At 37.1% G+C, this 19,188-nt stretch overlaps 1 protein-coding gene across 3 annotated transcripts; it reads right to left on the reverse strand.

Moving 5' to 3' along the window:
- Positions 1-3,174: 3,174 nt before the first annotated feature.
- LOC103264267 (zinc finger protein 705A-like) lies at positions 3,175-18,741 on the reverse strand. 3 transcript variants are annotated; one of them, XM_008061912.1, is made up of 6 exons: positions 18,675-18,741; positions 8,738-8,817; positions 6,604-6,730; positions 5,827-5,925; positions 4,323-4,405; positions 3,175-3,853 (listed from the first exon to the last, which is right to left on the reverse strand). In XM_008061912.1, exons 2-6 carry the CDS (start codon positions 8,747-8,749, stop codon positions 3,275-3,277), a joined length of 900 nt encoding a protein of 299 aa, XP_008060103.1. In that variant the 5' UTR covers positions 8,750-8,817; positions 18,675-18,741; the 3' UTR covers positions 3,175-3,274. The 3 variants fall into 3 exon arrangements, with proteins under 3 accessions (XP_008060103.1, XP_008060104.1, XP_008060102.1); XM_008061913.1 differs by lacking the exon at positions 18,675-18,741 and adding an exon at positions 18,386-18,545 and having other exon boundaries at positions 6,604-6,684; XM_008061911.1 differs by lacking the exon at positions 18,675-18,741 and adding an exon at positions 18,386-18,545.
- Positions 18,742-19,188: the final 447 nt, after the last annotated feature.

Here is a 19,188-nt window from a genome sequence, read left to right on the forward strand (position 1 = left end):
CTCTCCACTTGTGATCTTTCCATTTTCTTGATGTGTGCTCATAGAGATATAAATTCCCCTCTTAGAACTGATTTCATGGAATTCCAGAGGTTTTGGTAAGATGTTTCTTCATTTTCATTTGTTTCCTTGAATCTTTTAATTTGTGCTTTGATTTCAGCATTGACCCAGTAGTTGTTCAGCATTACACTGTTTAGTGCCCATGTCTTAGTGGGCTTACTTCCTATATTCTTAATAGTATTTCAAGTCTAATGTGACTTTCAGGTGAACAAAAATTAATTTTAATTTTTTTACAGATCTCACACAAATCTTTTAAAATCATTAGCTACATTATTAGTTCTCTAGACATACTAGCTATGAACTTCTTCCTATAGTACTGTCTAACAACCTGAGATATATTTTTCCACCAGAATATAGTGACATTTTATTTTGGTTAATAGTGTGTCATTTTAAGATTTATTTGGCCAGTATATGCAAAATATCATCTATACACTACCAGTTTGAAAATGTTAAAGCTCTTTTGTTTTAATAAACCTTATGATAAGTGATTCAGTCTTTATGGTGCTCAATTTTATTTACAGTCATACAATCCTTGGAAATTTTATTTGAAAATAGTCTACTGTGCTAAAAATTAAATATGAAAACAAATAAGGAGAAGAATTCTGTGGCGTATGTGAGCCAGACACATTTTAATTTCAGCAAAAGCAATCTTTTGAAACGTGATGGAACATTTTCAATCTCCTTATTTTTCTCTTTGGGTTACTACCAAATTTGGAAAACATGTCTTGTTTAAGCTTTACATTCACCATTAAGTTTTCAAGTTAGTGCTGTTACTTATTATAAACAAAGTGATAGGCATGAAGCTTTATATAATATCCAGATGTTTCACTGAATAGCTTTAACTTTTCCAAGTTGTTTAAAACATCACACAACAGTGATTACTTGCATATAAATTTGTGACTTATCACACTAGGGTGTTTTATATTTTAGTATGATGTATGCTGCCACACACTTCCTTTATGTCATTTGTCTCAGGACTGACCTGAATAAGATGTGAGATGCGGTTGTGGGATGAACTTCTGCCCATACCCAGAGGCTTTAGAGTCAAAATGCAAATAATAATTTGTGGAATGAAAGAGCAGAAATGCCTATCTCTCTGTCCCCAGGTAGTTCCCAGAGTCAGAGACAAGGACCGGGGAGCCTCAAGAGATTAAGGTTAGATGTTTATAAAACTGCTGCCATGAACCAGGGTCATGGCACTCTGAGAAACCTGGAAAGGTAAAGTTCCCTGTTGTTTTACCCCCTAGACATTGATGGAAACTGCTCTGGGTGGAATGGGAAGTTAGTTGTGTGGAAGAAACTGTTGTGAAAATGAAAGATTCAGGAATGAAGCTAAGTATCTACCCATACAACAGGAAGTCCAGACCTACATCTATGCATTTAAAACTACATAATGAAAACTACAACATTACCATTATATTAGACTTTTCAGTACCAAGTTTTATCATTTAAATACTTGCAAGTATTGGTCTCATTTATATTTGCAAGTTAGATCTAACTGATCTATTTTCAATTTAAATCCAATGTTACACACTTCTAGATAGCTTCACTATACTACATTTAAATGCTGTATTTTTTTCATAGATAGCTCTTCTCAAAATTATGACTTGCTAAATTGTATGTTATAAGGTTCTTTTAGAGTCTTTTTTGGTTGGTTTCTTTCAGACTCAGTTTTCTAATGTGAAAACAATTGAAACTTTCTCCATTTTGATTTTAGAATTTGTACTTCCTCAGTGAAAGAAACTTTGTGTTGATTATGAAATGAGTGACCACTGAAGATTTTCCTTCATTCATGACACTGTTTTGTCCAGTGTGAATCCTTATATGTGCCATGAGTGTTATTTATGAATAAAGGAGTTATCACAATTTTTCTTTTCTTTTTTTTAGTATGTATTTTATTTTAAAGATGTGGGGCACAATTTAGGATTAGGTATACAAGTGGACATTGTGTGAAAAGTCTGGGCCACCCTTTGGTCCCCATTTTGCCTGGTTTGAGATTTAGGTACCCTTATTGATGTACCCCCTTCCCCCCTGCCCATCCCTTTCTTATAGTATTATGAAATGGCCTTCCTTATGATTCAGCAATCCCTCTGGGATATATAATCTGGGAATATACCCAGAGTAACTCAAATCATTCTACAAAAAAGAAACCTGCATATACATGTTGACTACAGCACTATTCACAATAGAAAAAATGTGGAACCAATTGTGATGCCCATTGAAGTTGGACTGGATTTTTAAAAGTGGTAAGTGGTACATATTCATGATGGAATATTATGCAGCCATAAAGGACAAACGTATGAACTTCACAGCCACTTGGATGGATTTAGAGTCTATCATACTCAGTGACCTATCATAGAAACAAGGAACAGATTACCACATGTTCTTACTCATAAGCAGACCCTGAATATTTACCATAATACTACAGTTTTTCATTAAATCATTTCTAGAATAATTTTATGGTATTTCTCAAAAAGTTTCATCCTCTTATTTCCTATAAAATAGGTTATTCCTTCACTGAGTTTGTGTGTGTGCGTATGCGTGCGCACATGCACTTGATGTTTGCCTGAATCTTTGTTCATAGTGACTACAGATCAAGGGCTTCTCCCAAGTATATTTTGCTTATGTTGCTTAACAATAAATCATAGAGGCATTCCTATACTGACTATACACCTAGGAGTTCTTTCCTATACAAGTCCTCTACTGTGTTTAAAGCTTAGAACTCTTGCTGAAGACTTCTAGATTAATTGTATTACAAAGCAAGTTGTCTCATTTCATCAATGTCAAACCACTGATTGATGTTCTGCCACATAGAATTCATACATCTGATTGAAACACACACCAGATTTTGAAGACTTAACACAAAATAATGCAAACTGTCTTGTTAGTAATCTCTTTTATGTTGATTACATTGGTTACTTGTTGAAACTGATGACATGTTGAAATATTTTGGATATATTGGGTTAAGTAAAATATTTTTAAAAATAAAAAAAAAGAATTCATACATATGGCTTCTCTTCCACATGACTTTGTATATGTCAAATGAGGGATAAGAATGATTGAAGGATCTTTCACACTTATCACAGACAGTATTTCTTCAATGTGCGAGCCTTTAATTGTATTTATATTACACAGGTATGATAGTTGTCTCACATTAGTTTCATTCATAATACTGTCATTCAGGTAGAATATATGCTGAAGACATTCATCATTCTCTCTAGTGAGTTCTTTCATGTCGTCTAAGGGCAGAAGATTTGATGAAGGCTTTCCCACACAAATGGCATTCATATGGTTTCTCTCCAGTGTGAATACTCTTATGCTGTCTAAGGTTAGATGACTGACTGAAGGCTTTCCCACACAAATGGCATTCATATGGTTTCTCTCCAGTGTGAATTCTCTCATGCTGTCTAAGGTTAGAAGATTGACTGAAGGTTTTCTCACAAAAATGACATTCATATGGTTTCTCTCCAGTGTGAGTTCGATTATGTTTTTTAAGGTCAGAGTTTTGAATAAAGGCCTTTCCACACAGATGACATTCATATGGCCGCTCTCCAGTATGAATCATCTCATGTTGTCTAAGGTTTGAGCAATTACTAAAGGCTTTCCTACAGAGATAACATTCATATAGTTTACCTCTTGAGTGATTACGGTGTGAGCAGTCACTAAGGAGTTTTCCATACTGTTTGCTGACAAAGGTTTTTTTTACTGAATGTGTTAGAAAATGCTGAGTCAATACAGTGCTGTGATTAAAATATTTTGAATCTTTCCATTTAAATAGATCTTGAGTATAAGATTTCTGTTATTGGGAAAGAGTAAAAAGATTGTTAATTATTTGCCCACATATGTATAAACATAATTGTTTTAACTATATATGAACCCTAAACTTTGTCAGTAAAATTTAGACTCCAGAGTTAAAAATCTTCCCATGGTTACTTGCATATACATGGCATTACTCCCATAAAAGTAAAATATCATCTCTTATGTAGCATCCTAACTGCAGAGCTATTAATTTTGAAGTCTTCAATATGTTTTAAAGACTAGGTATATGAGCAATGCTTATGAACTTGTTTATGTTTTTAACTTATAAGGTTATGAAATTAAAGTCATGTTAATTTTTTTTACTAAATTCAAATTATACAAAACTTTTGGTTCAGAAAATACTTAATCATCATTTAATTACAGTTAGTTGATGATGCTAATTATGTAGTTATCTCAATGCCAGGTCTGTACTTTGAATGACCATGGTTCCCACCCGTGTAACTTACAACTGACTTGATAGTGGCTGTGTCCTTCATGGTGATATGCTGTGTAGTTATCATTTCTTGTTCTTTATGTGCACTTTTTCTGCCTATAACAATAGCAAAAATTAAATGTTAGCATGGCATTAGGTGAACAGAAATATCAAAAAAGACCAAGGCAATGTGTCTATAAAAATTGGCACTTAGATAAATATATGTCAAATAAAGAATACTGTAAGTAGTAGAAACACATTGTAGAACATGGACAATTAAAGATAGTCAGGTTTAACATATGAAAAAAAAGTAAAATGGAGATGAGTTCCTTGTAGGGAAAAGAAGGGGAAATTTTTCAAAGAAAAGAATTAGAAGCCAAACATGGTGGCTTACTAATTGCAGCACTTGGTGAAGCCAAGGCAGAAGGATTGCTTGAGCTCACCAGGTGTTTGTACCTTTTTTTTTTAATGTGTAATTCATTTTATTTTATAGGGAGTTGGGAATTAAAAGTAACAAGGAGCCCAGGAGTTTGAGACCAGCCAAGCCAACATAGTGAGACTTTGTCTCTTGAAAAAAAAAATTAGCCAGGTGTGGTGGCACATGTCTGTAGTCCCAACTACTTCATGGCACTCTGTGTGGCATATCAGCCTAGCCATCCGACAGGCCCTCTCTGTGCAGTGTCCCGAGCTCCCAGAGGGCATGCAGATCAGTGAGGGTTCTCTGGTTGTCCCATCAGTTGGGATGTCAACCAAACAGGTGGCAAAATGGGCAGGTCCTGCATGGGCAGGATTATCCAGCCATAAGGGCCGGGTGTGGCTGGCAAGAAACACTGCCAAAAACAGGATGTGAGTAGACATGGGGTCACCTACCACAGAGAGGCTTTGAGACTTGCTGTGGAAAGTAACAGATAGTCCATCAAAAGCGGCTGGATTTTATTATTCAGAATTGATTCCAGACTAACAAGGTGTTGGGTTTCAGAAGGTAAAAGTATTTTTCCAAAGACGGATCTGTGCATTGTTCTCCCTAACAGAATGTACTTCAGACAGGTCAGAACTTCAGATAAAACACAGAAATCTGGATTGCCTGAGCCTGTGGGTTCGAAACCCGCCTGGGCAGCGAGACCTCATCTCTACAATAAATCAAAAAATCAGCCGGGCGTGGTAGCGCATGCCTGTAGTTCTGGCTACTTGGAAGGCTGAGGCGGAAGGATCACCGGAGCCCAGCAGGTCAAGGCTGCAGTGGCCAGAAGCGGCCACTGCATTCCAGTCTGGGTGACAGAGTGAGACTCCAACTCAAAAAAAAAAAATTTACCTCCAAGAGATATAGTAATATCTTTTTCCCTACAGCCAAAAACAATAAATTGTGACTGATACGTAAAAGGAATAATGACAACATGTGAAAAATTTTGTCCCAATGTCTTCTTCTACATTGCAGAAAACAACATTCACTTAACAAAACACTCATTTGCTATTCCCAAGAACATATTCAGACATTGACCAGGCACCTGTCCATAAAAGTACAAGTTCCTGCTGCTTACCTGGACTCTGGCCTTGGGGAAATTCTATTCCTTCCACCATCCACAGCATTTCTCCTTGCTTCAAATGGAAAATCACATCTGATTTTTGAAGCTGATATCCTGTTAATGAGGGAAAAAAAGGTATATGGATTTTCAGTTTCATGCTAAAACAAGTCTATTAACATCAAGGCCATAGAAGGCTACTTAGGAAGAATAAGGAGAATCTTGAATGCCCAGGGAATATATTTAAAACACTGATGATTCTTCACTAGACCAGGAACACATCTAGATTAAGTACCCCAAACAGTTAGGACCTCAGGATGCTCAAATTCAAAGGTAGAATGCAAATTAGCAATATTTTCAAAAAAGGAAAAATTAAAAGTCTCCACAGTGAGTTCAATATTATTTTCAAATAGAATCCATTAAACATGCTCCAACAAAAATAACCAAAGTTCTGTTATTTTCACGACTCTAGTCTTAAGCCTCTAACAGTGATTAGAGCAAAATAATTTACAAAATAGTAAATCTATTTGTGAATTCTAAAATATTTATTAAATTCTAAGTTCTGCTTTGAGGTTTGGAGATTTAGGACCAGGAGAAGACATGAAATCATGGTCAAGCTTACATTCTAGTGGGGTTATAAACAAACCTTCTTTCTTGTAGTTATAAGGCTTATGAAAGAATCAGAATAGACTGGAGTGGGATACAGGGAAGCTGTTTCTTGTTGATACTTGGTGATTGATTGATTGGATACATACATATATACATACCTACATACACAAATGTTTACAGACTCACCTACGGAGATCAGATGATTGATATTTTCTAGCATTACGTCTTTGTACAGGGTTCTCCCTGATGTGTCCAGTAGGGCCCACTCTTCCTGTGTAAAATTTATAGCTATATCTTCAAAAGTCACTGGTTTCTAGAACATCATACACATTAGTTTAGACAGAGACATCCTGTAAATGTCTAAAGAACGAGGGATGAGATAGTAAAACTGAGGCATGGAAGGAGCTGAGTGTTTAGAAAGATCAGTGTTTATGGTTCCAGACTGTTCATTCTCAGTGCTGAGCTGAATTTCTGTTTTCAGAAACCCTCACAGAGACATACACGCCTTGAATTCATAACATTTTCTTATAAAGGAATATTACATAAGATACAGCGCAATACAATTTGGAAATTTTCCAATAAACTGTTAAGCATGACCTCCAAACAGGTCATTATAAAATCTGCACTTGAAAATTCATAACTGAAACTCTCTTTTCCATTAATTTTAAGTATTTTATAAAACTACAGAAGGCAAGGATCTGCCACTTTTAAATCATGACTGTGGTTAAATTTTTCTCTTAGAAAAAATAATGAATTTCGCAGCAACCTGGATGGAACTAGAATCTATAATACTGAGTGACCTCTCACAGAAACAAAGATCAGAGTATCACATGTTCTCACTCATATAATGGATCTTGAACATCCAATGTAATACTATAAGAAAATGACTGACGGTACTGGGAAACTATGGGGGGGAGGGGGATGGGATTAACAGTAGCAAATATCTGTCTGGGGAATGGGAAAACACCTCTTATCAACAGGGTGCCTGAATGAAACGTAATTGTACACCTAACCCTTAACTGTACCCCACAAAACCATAATAAAAAATATTGATTAATAAAAAAAAAATTTTTCTCTTAGATGCACCTCAGATTCTTCAACTATGAAATGGTTTAATAATCTGTTTTTGAGTTTTGAAAAATCCAATGAAGGTGTGAAGTTCCTCCTGTCTCTCAAACACATATTAGAAGCCATCAGTCTACCATTTATAAAAATGGTAGAAAACTTTAAGTAATTCTCAGCATTCCTTGAATTGAAAAAGCTTCATAGAGATCGTAGTATCAGTAGGTACAGTCTCTTTCAGCTCTACATAAATCAGGCATTCATAGTGAGGTTTAAGGACAAATAGTTCAGCAGCACAAGCCAGGGACCTCCTAGACTTCAGTACTGAACAGTCCTAGCCTGTTAATTCCTGAAGTTTGACACTTCCCATTGTCAATAGCCTCTAAGAACTTCTAACACCAGTCATTATTGTCTCTCCAGCATCTCTATATTGTCTCTCTGTTCAAGTATGAAAGAACCTTCTTTATTGGTTATTGTCTATTTAGTTCTTCAAAAATTATCCCAGGCCTTCAATTTTTCTCTACCTATTATATTCATTTTCCTATTTTAATCTTTATTGCACAGCCACAATTAAGTTAATAATACTCCCTATATATTACTTCCAATGATCAAATATGAAAAAATGGTTAATTATTAATAGGTAAGAAAAATGATTGCAAAAAAGTATAATAATGAGTATCTTATGTATCTTTTTGGAAGTTTTCAAAAGTTCAAGTACATTCTATCAAATTTTGAGAACTTCATAACTGGAAACAAAATGAATTATTCATGCCTTCCTAGACCTAACCGTCTTGCTTTAACTCAGCATTGCACAGACCTCACTCCAGGACTTGTACAACTGGATTGAGTGAACCCACCTGTTAAAATATTTGCCTCCTTACTGGGCTGTAATGATCTACTTTTCACTCATGCCTATCACCTGCATACACTACAATCCTAAGCCTTTATACCTAATAGAGACAGTTAATCAACTATTTCTAGTGAGGCCGTGCACTGGATGAGAGAGAAAAAATTTTCATCTCTTCTGTAAATACACAACCCTAAAAAAGACTGGAATGGGTGTGATATTCAGAAGGATATTTGTTATTGATGAGCTCCTAATCCATGAAACCATCCAGGGTCCTGGGAAACCTAACTGAAGCTCAGATCCTTGAATACCTCTTGATTACACTTAGAGTATTCATGCAAATAAATTAAACCTGCCCACACACTGGCAATAGGGGTGTAATTTCAGTAGCAAAAGGCATTCCCTACTCACCAGAGGAGGCATTGCTAGTAACTCAGTTTCCTGATGTCTTCCACTGGGTTTACACTCTCAAGAGTACCAATAAGGTAAAACTGTGGATGGAGAAAGAAGACATGAAACTCCAGTTTTGTGCACAATTCAGTCCTACCACCTGTCATGAAACCCTAGATACTCACTTGAGTATGATCCCTGCCTAGGCAAAACAAAATCTAATGTACTCTAACACAAACAGGCATAGGATTATTCTCTTATCCCACAGTCAAAATTAAAAAGGCCATGATGTGCTTGCTAATAAAAACAACAGAAATCCATGTCTTAAGAACATCAACATGAAAAGCACTGATTTGTATATAGTAATCAGCCTATGGCATTCAAGCAGATTGCAAAACATAGGGATCACTGTCTTATTCCACATGTGAACTTTGATTTTCATATATAGATATACAATGTGGAATTTCTCAGATTTTATTATCCATGCTAAATTTGCAAGCAAGGGTTCTTCAATAGCCTTCATAGCCCCTTGGAAGCTCACTCCCTTTCCACATTCCCTTAACCCTAATTTTTACAGCTATACCCCTCAGACTTGGATATCAGTCAAGTTACAATGTCTTTTATGATAAGGTTAATTAATTCAAAGCTTTATTACATTTGGAAGGATCAATGCGGCCACCCTGCTAACTGAGCCCTAAAAATTTCCTGCATCAAAAAGTAACAGGAACACATGGGTTATAACATTACTCTGCTTTACTATCTCAAACCTCTAGGTCAAGGATGCTCAAAAATATAGAATGAGGATTAAGAAATCTAGTTTCCCTAATATTTTATTAAAGTAGTAATTGAAGTATTTGCAATCCTGTTTTATATTAAACTTTATTAGTTGCAATATTCCTAATTTCCATTATACATATAGACAGAAACATACTATATATGTTATTACCAAGAAAAGTCTTCCTGAAATGTCACAAGAAGAGATGCACTTAGAGAACACATTCGCAAATATAACCTATAGATGAATTAGCAATAATTTCCTGGTTACAGAGACTATGCCAGGAATAGAGAATGACACGATAGGGGAAGAAAGTCAAAGCAAACTCATTGCATGAAGAATTAGAGTTGATTTAGTTGAAATCATCTCAAGAGATGAGGATTAAATGTACTTCAAAAACAATTATAGAAGAAAACTTTAGAACTAACAAAACATATTCAGTGGTTGTACATTAATCATTCATGCATGCAAACATATATTGACTGACTTCTCACCAGAGCAGGAATAGTGACTGTCTCTGGTGACTTCAAGATGGGTGATTTCACAATTCAGAATCTCCTTTCAGATCCCTTCTAGAGCCACCAGGAAGGAGGCATTCAGCTCACTCAATATCAGGTTAGAATTTTAAGGGCATTCCTCGCAATCAGGAGCAAACTTGGGATTTCCCAGTCCTTACCAAGCTATCTGGAGACACTTAGTTCTGGGGTGCATTGCTGGGGGTATTTGTTCTCCTACATGAGAAACCATGTTCTCAAACTAATCTATCAACAAAAATAACTGGTAACTATATCCACTCACTTGTCCTTTTCTTTTCTTTCCATTCATAACTACTGGAAAAGTGGTGCTATTAAGTGTGATGTCTCAGTTCTCAACACCAGTAATGGTCTAGGCATTAATCTAGGTTCTAAGGATATACAGCTGACATACCTAGAATAGCTTTGCCTTCTTGTCTATTACATTGCAGCAGTGCACCAATAGAAAAGCAAAGATCAAACAAACATACAGTAAAAGATGATACCTTTAAATATAAAGTAAGTGTGAAATAAAAAAAAATGTATGTCAAATTTATAGAAGTGGAAAATCCTGTCATCTCAAATTAGATTACAAATTAAACTCAGCCTTGCATGTTTTAAAGCATCCAATGTATCAAAAAAACCCTTCAGGAAATAATAAAAGTAAAGAGAAGTTTAAAATTATTCTAGAATTGAATATACAAAAGCACCATACCTGCAACAAAATATTTATTTTTAACGTTACTCTGCTTTACTATCTCAAACCAGTGCACAATGTCCACTGAATGCAAATTGTTTGTGTCCAAGAATGAAGGATACCTCACATTTTTGCAGGGGAAAATGCAACACAATGAAATAGATCCAGGAAGTATGTCAAGAATACAAGACACAATCTCCCAATTAAGAATAAAGGGGGAACTCTTTTTAATTGCCTTGGCATCATTTTTAGAAAGTTCATTATAAAAAATGATACCTGAATACATTATGTAAAAATACCAGTAAAATAAAGCACAAATAATAGTCACAGGACATTTATTTGCCTTAGATATATTATTTTTTAAAGGATGTAAAAAAAAGTATAAGTATTTACGAGGGGAGACCAAAAAAAAACCTCGAATTATTTTTTGGAGGGTAGATCCCTTGTAGTAGAGGCTTCCTCCTCTAGGGAAGTGTTTTTAGAAACCCATTAGCATCAGTGTACCAGCTAGGGTTGTTGTGAGAAGCTTCATTCAGCTTTAGAGATTTTTTCCAATGAGTTTGCTTATTTCATGATGGGTGATTTACAAGCCCACACTGCACTGCATGTTCACCAGTTTTTGAACAAAAATGGTATGACTCCCATGCTCCAACCTCCCTATTTACCCAATCTCGCTCCAAGCGACTATTTGTTTATTTGTTTATCTGGATGAAAAATAGTCCTCAAAGGGAAATATTTTGCTGATATGGAAGAGGTGAAACAAAAATGGCAGAAGCACTAAAACTTCCTTGTTTCTGGCAAAGAGGCAGAGTGGTTTATAGAAACTATCAGATATAATGAAGAAAACTCTTCTTGATTGAATTTTCTTCAATTGTGATATGGGCCAGGTGCGGTGGCTCATGTCCCAAATCCCAGCATTTTGGGCAGCTGAAGCAGGAGGATGGCTTGAGCCCAAGATTTTAAGACTAGCTTAGTGAGACCACATCTCTACAAATAAATCTGATATGGTTTGCAAAATAGTGTGTTATTAGTGAACTGTGATGATGATAGTGATGGTGGTGGTAATGAGGATGATGAGGATGATGGTGATGGTAGTGATAATGGTGAAGGTGATGATTATGACAAGGATGATGGTGGTGGTGATGATGGTGATGAATTACGATGAGGATAAATTGTAAGTTTTTCTTATTGTGAAAAGTATATTCTAGAGTAATTTTGACTTCCTGATTAATCCACACTCATAGAAACTACATCCTTTTTCTCTAAAAACCTCTAAGTAGATAGGTAGACAGCTATTAATTGTTTCAAAATGCTAAAGTACAAGTTAGCAAAAAGTGATAGGGCACTAAGATACACCTGGGAAACAAGTTTTCATTTGAATACAACTATTATATTGATTCATTTGTGTGTGTGTGTGTGTGTGTGTGTGTGTGTGTGTGTGTCCATGTGCCCGTCAGGGAAATGGGTCTCCCTGGAAGAAGTCCAGATTTGGAGACCACACCCTGCCCCTGAGTTTCTGATGCCCCATCTATGCTGAACATTAATGCTACAACACTGTCTCAATTTTGACTGCCTTTCTGTACTTTGTATTATCTAGTCTATCTCACTATCTTTATGTGTATTGCATCAAATGCAGTGTACTTTGAAGGTGACTGAAGCTTAAATATGTAAGAACACACAATTTTTTATAAATAAATTTCATTTTCTTGGGTCTCCATATCTCAAAAAGTCAAAGGAATAAAAAAATTATATGACAATATACATAAAACTAGTTCAAAGAAGCAGAAAAAAGTTTATCATCAAAAAAGAAAAAAAAAAAGATGTTGATTAACAAGCCCAGTATAACTTTCTGTGAAAGTAAATGCTCAATATCTGTATTGTTCAATATAGTTGCTACAGGCCATATGTGGTTACAAATCACTTGAAATTTAGCTAATGCTACAAAGGATCTGAAATGTAGTTATGTAATTTAAATTTTATAGCCATGGGTGACCAGTAGTTACTGTATTAGATAGCACAGATCTAGAATCATGAAGTAGACACTTAATATAATGAAATAGATTTTTTAAAAATAGAAAAGGTACAACAAATATTCAAACTAGAAAATGAGGGTAATAAAATAAGTTCTGATAAAATAAAATTTAACGATCATAAGCTACTGCTTTCATATGGCAAATGTCTAAAAATAGACAAGACTTGTATCATTGTGAGAGAATGAGGCCATATCGCACCTAACTGTTTGGAACACTCACCAGAAATCCAATAATTGGAGGAAACAGTAAAGCCAACTAAGTCCTGAAGCACAGAAAAGCAGTTTCTCTTCTCTCAATGTCCTGAACTGTTCATCTTTTCCTTCCTGAAGAAACTGCATCCTCTATTATACAGAAAAACAGTAAATAAACCTAATCAGGGCTACATTCCAGGGACACACCCTAGTTGCATTAACACTGAACCTAATCACAGCTTAGTTCTGGGGACACACTCTGTTAAATTAGATTGGATTCCCAAACAACTGCAAAAACTGTAACTCTCATACAAGCTGGAGAGCAAAGAAAAAAGGCCATTTTGAAAGGGAAATTAGGATGATTCATTCAATTCATTATTCATTCACAAACTCTTTAATGCAGTCTATGTGCCAGGAAACATTATAGGTTTGGTGGATACAGGAGAGAACCATACACGTTGGAAATCTATGACTATATCTGTAATGGTTAGGCAGTTTCAATTTTGCAAGATGAAGAATTCTAGAGATGGATCGTGTAGAAGATTGCACAAAAATATGACTTCATACTACTGAACTGTACACTTAAAATAGTTAAGGTGGTAAATTTTATGTATTATCAAAATTTTAAATAATAATTTAAAAATAGGCAATAATGCTTTCTGACATAACTCATTCTCTAATTTTCTCTACTGTGAAAGCAGCAGTGAAACTGACAATTTTTAAACCATTTATGCAGTTCCTGACTGCTCTTCCAGAAGCTCTGGGCAGGGACATTTGAATAGTGATATCCAGTCATTGGAAGACTCTGAAGAGCAAAAGGCAGAAAAGCTTCCAGGCACTGAGGACTGAGACAGTGCTGACTAATTAATGTTCCATGGAGGCCCGTAGGATCTGCACTCCTGTCTTCTCTGTATGAAGCTTTGCCTATCAGTCAGCAGTCTGACTTCTGAATCCTGATGGCTATCTGGTGGTGGGCAGGCACAAGCCAGGGTTCATCCATCTCTGCCCTATAGGCTCTGCTACTGAAATTTTTAAGAAATCTTCACATTCACCAAGGAAGTACTCCAGGTTTTTTTTGTTTTGATCCAACAAACAAAATCTCACAACTCTTTTTCTTACGAAACATGTTTCAGGATACAAACCTGCAACTTTTATTCCAAACTAATCCTACTAGGTCTGATTTAAGTACCTTGCCATTCATTCAGGGGAATATGTACTCTAATTTGTAATCTCTTGAGACTATAATAATTGATATTAAAATTATTTTATTATCATCATTATGACCATCAATATTATCACTATTGTATATATGCATCATGATATTTATTTGAGGTTATTATGAGTTACTTTTGAAATTATAGTTATACAGCATTGAATATATTGACAAAAGGTTCCTAGTTTACTGAAGAGGGCTCCCCAACAGACATACAGACACAAAGTCACTCCTGATATCCACTGTAACACAGGGTGCCCTTGTCAGAGGTGCCATCTCAATTATTCTACATCATATTCTGAAGGAAGGGATCCATTCATCCTCTTAGAGGAACTCCATGAAGGGGTTCTTAATAGCCATAAATCTCTAGAAAAATGTCAAAGTCCTCAAGGTTGCAACTTTCTGGCTAGAAGACCAAGGGAGAAAGTCCACAAAATTATCTAAGACAGCTTGATGCCCAAGAACCATTCATGCTTGCCTCAGAGATGTAGGGAGGTTCTATGCTGCCTTCCAAGCTCACTGTAAATTTTTCTTAGTACCTGATGGAGCTCAGAAGTCCCTGGGGCTGTCTACACGTGCTGGACAGAGTTCCTATTCAGGTCTTAACTTTGCAAATTTCCTAAGTATTAGTCCTCAGAGTCCAGGAAACTTCATGCTGCCTGGTGAAATCACAAATGCATGTACAAGGAGTGTAAGCAATATGAATGGACAAATCCAGACCTGAAGGTGGCTTAAGGCAGAAAGGACAGCAAGGACCTCAGGTTAATAGAGACTTGAGGACTGACTGAAACAGACAGGGTTTGGAAAGGCCTAAACCACAGTGAAGCTCAGTAGTCTGCCCTTCCTTGTAGGGACTCCCTATGCCTCCTATCAAATGTCCAGGCACTAGAAGAGGGATGGGTGCAGGACAGAAGGAAGTCATTGGACCCAGGTTTCTTTTATCCCCCATGTCTCACCCTCTAGGAGACCTTTTGGTCACCTATGCTTGACTTCTACTGTTTCTTTTTTTACTACCTCTGCATGTCCTTTGCCTTCAGGGACATGATTAAAGGTGCCAAACTATGACCCTGACTCAAACCATGCCAAGAGTCCTGATCTGGATAACTGATAATTACCTAGTAGAGACCTATAGGCTATTCACCCATCTCTTTAAGCATCTTCTTCCCCTCCCTATACCCCCTCCCTCTTCTTCCTTTTCATCATCATAAAGACCATTATTGCTAGTGTTGTCTATCATTCGGATTGTAATTATTAGTTATTATCTATCATTGTTGTTATAAAATGCTGAATAATATTTATCTAACAATGAACTATGTCTGATTTACTGACCAAGCTGATGAAGCGTTCCTCAAAACAGAAGAAAATATTCAGCACTCCCAGTTCCCCAAGCTAACTTTCAGTTTTCTTTCCAAGGGTGATCATTCATACATTTTCCACATTTCTTTCCAGAGGCCTGGAAGAATTGTTTTGACAGGGAATGCTCTGGGAGGGCAGCTTGACCCATTTGGGCCTATGGAAAATACTATAAATCACCTGTAAGACCAGCGACCACTCTTGTCTGCTTGAAAAACACAAGGAGGGCAATAGTAGTCCACCAGGCTAACCACAAATTTTCCTAAGAATTTGCAGGGACCCAGAAACCAACGGGGCAAGCTTAGTAGACTGGAGGGAAGGTCTACAAACTGTGGCGCCTTCCCAATATATATTAAGTATGCCCCAGAAGCAGGAAACTACTCCAGTCACTCAATCCATCACACTCTCAGCAGTCCCAGGATCAGAAGCACAATCCCTATATCCAGACATAAAGATAGTGGGATAGACTAGATACTACAAAGTACAGAAAGGCAGTCAAAATTGAGAAAGTGTTGTAGCATTAATGTTCAGCATAGATGGGGCATCAGAAACTCAGGGGCAGGGTGTGGTCTCCAAATCTGGACTTCTTCCAGGAAGGCCCGTTTCCCTGAAGGGCACATGGATACACACACACACACACACACATACACACACACACACACACACACACACAGATGAATCAATATAATAGTTGTATTCAAATGAAAAACTGTTTCCCAGGTGTATCTTAATGCCCTATCATTTTTTGCTAACTTATACTTTAGCATTTTTTGCTAACTTGTACTTTAGCATTTTGAAACAATTAATAGCTGTCTACCTATCTACTTAAGTTTTTAGAGAAAAAGGATGTAGTTTCTATGAGTGTGGATTAATCAGGAAGTCAAAATTACTCTAGAATATACTTTTCACAATAAGAAAAACTTACAATTTATCCTCATTATAATCATCACCACCATCATCCTTGTCATAAGCATCACCTTCACCATTACCACCATCATCACCATCACCACCATCATCCTCATTACCACCACCATCACTATCATCATCACAGTTCACTAATGACACACTATTTTGCAAACCATATCATATTTATTTATTTGTAGAGATGTGTTTTCACCATGTTACTTAGCTAGTCTTAAAATCTTGGGCTCAAGTCATCCTCCTGCATTATCTGCCTAAAGTGCTGGGATTTGGGGCATAAGCCACCACAACTGGCCCATATCATAATTAAAGAAATTCAATCAAGAAAAGTTTTCTTCATTACATCTGATAGTTTCCATAAACCACTCTGCCTGTTTGCCAGAAACAAGGAGTTCACTGAGAGTTCCTGCATCTGCATCTTAAATGCACCTGTATCTTCCCCTAAATTCATACAATATATGCTGTTAAATAAGATATTAATATTGGCTAATAAGGTTTACATAACTCACCTGAAATTATGAATTTAAATATATTTTTGCCATGACTGCTGCTCTTTCATAATATCTCAGGTAAGATCCTAATCACTTCACAGATACTAACTCTTGTAAAGATGTCCTATACAACTGATATTTTCATTCTAAAAATATTGGAATAAGTGCAAGGAGGTTAGGTATGTATCAAATATACAACAAAAAAGAGGAAGAAATGATATTGTATATTCCTAGCAAAAAATTTAACAAAAATATATTTACAAATATTTAGCTCAAAATACGTATATGTTGGAAAGATACATAAGTAGAAAAATAGATGTTCAAAGAAAAATGATAAACCCTAAAATTTGAATGGTGGGATTAACCTTCTAGGAATTTATTATAGCTCAAATACAATAATGTGTAGATAGATGTTTTGAAGAATTACTATATCCTAACAAGCAAATACAAATGGACTTTTAATGAAATTGTAAAGACTTTCTATTCCGCTTCAGTTAACCCACTGGCATCCATCAAAATGACTGTAACTGACCATGAAGAAAATTCCAAAACAATGTATATATAGCAAATAGACCACAGATGCTTATATCAGTAAAATCAAAATGAAAATAAACAATAATCATGCAGTCCAAAAAAACTAATCAAAAGACAATAAACGTTTATAACAAAGGGATTATAGTAAAATTAAATGAACATTACTAATCAATTATGAGTTCCATGAAGAATGAAAATAGTCGCAATCATTAAGAAGAACCCAGTTGTAATCCCGAAGAAATGTATAACTTTTAAAACCCTAATTTAAAAACCAGAGGGCTTAAAAATGAACCAACTGTTATGGAATGAATTTTTTTCCCCAAACATTAATGTGCTGCATCCCCAGCACCCAGTGTCTCAGAATGTATCTGTATTTGCCCCTAAATGCATGTAATAAATAAGATACATGACCTTGAAAGAGGGGACTAATAACGCCCTTAGTGTGGGCCTAATCCAATGAAACTTTTCTCCTTATGAGAAGAGGAAGAGTTACCGTGAGCTTTTGCCACCCTGTTCTCCATCTCACTTTTTCCTCACACCCCAACTCCACTTCCACATTCACAGCAATAGGAAAAAAAATTGTTCCGTGCAAAGAAAGAGCACATTTTTCAGTAGAGCATCAAGAATGTAAACACAACCTGATGGGCACAGGCAGTGGGACTGGATTTGTAGGATATGGGGAAAACACCGAGTATCACAGGACACGGGCGAGTTAAGACCTCCGGTATGGGGCTGGGCGGGGGGGGGGTCCTTCCTGAAGGGGTGACTGCGAAGGACCCTGCGGACTGCAGGGTCGGGTACCAGAAGGATCTGAGGAGCAACGCCGGGATTCAGGAAAGGACTTTGTCTCCAGAATCCCAGGGCCACGGGGAGTGCGTGGCCTCCCGACTCTGCCCTTAAGAGGTCACAGAGGCGAGGCTAGAAACGGATACACGGAAAAGTCATCTACCTGGTGAGGAACCAACGCGACACCGAGTGGGGAGCTTTAGCAACGGTGAATAGACTGAAGGTAGGATGGTCTGGGTGGGACGCGCCTCGGAGCGATTTTAACCGAAATCCGGCGCCGACCTGGGACCCAAACACGAGCAACCAGCCTTGGAGCATCTCCCCCGGCGTTGAATACCCAGCAGGAGGGACGGAAGGATGTGGGTAGCGCCCGCAGCGGCCAGGGTCCTGGGTGTAGAGAACGTGGCGACGAGCTAGTGACACAGGTATGAAAAACAAATAAGGAAACTCACTCCACGAAGAGGGAGCTCAACCTAGAAAACCCACTTCCGGGCTGGCAGGAAACCTCGGTCAGAGCGAAGGAGCCCGGAAGCGGGGCGGTGTGTGGGCGGGGCCTGAGCCGCCCTTTGCCCTTCCTCGAGATCGTTTCCGGGTCAGTGTTCGTCCGCGTAAAAGAATCCGAGTCTCCAAGTTTGGATGCCCGCGAATGTGTTGGGTGTCTAAGCCAACCCGTTAAATGTTACGTCTCAAATCTTTAAGGTAAAAGCTTATGTTTGTGAGGCCACTGAAATTGAATGCAGAGATGTTAACCCCTCAAAAACTTGAAAACTGTTTAAGTCAAAAATCCTCTTGTAAGCATGCCCTGTGTGTCTGGCTGGATAGACTCTGCAGCGGTGTTACCAGGATCCAGGAGGACTTCCCTGTGAGCGCTGGTTAGATCAGAAACATCTGTGGCTGCTTCTGTGAGAATCGGTTATTGAAGATGGGAACTAGAATGCGATCTGCCCTACTGGCGAATGTGTGCTT

This window comes from Carlito syrichta, unplaced genomic scaffold (assembly GCF_000164805.1).
Source record: "Carlito syrichta isolate Samal-C Ts95f unplaced genomic scaffold, Tarsius_syrichta-2.0.1 Scaffold305639, whole genome shotgun sequence".
Classification (NCBI taxonomy): domain Eukaryota; kingdom Metazoa; phylum Chordata; class Mammalia; order Primates; family Tarsiidae; genus Carlito; species Carlito syrichta.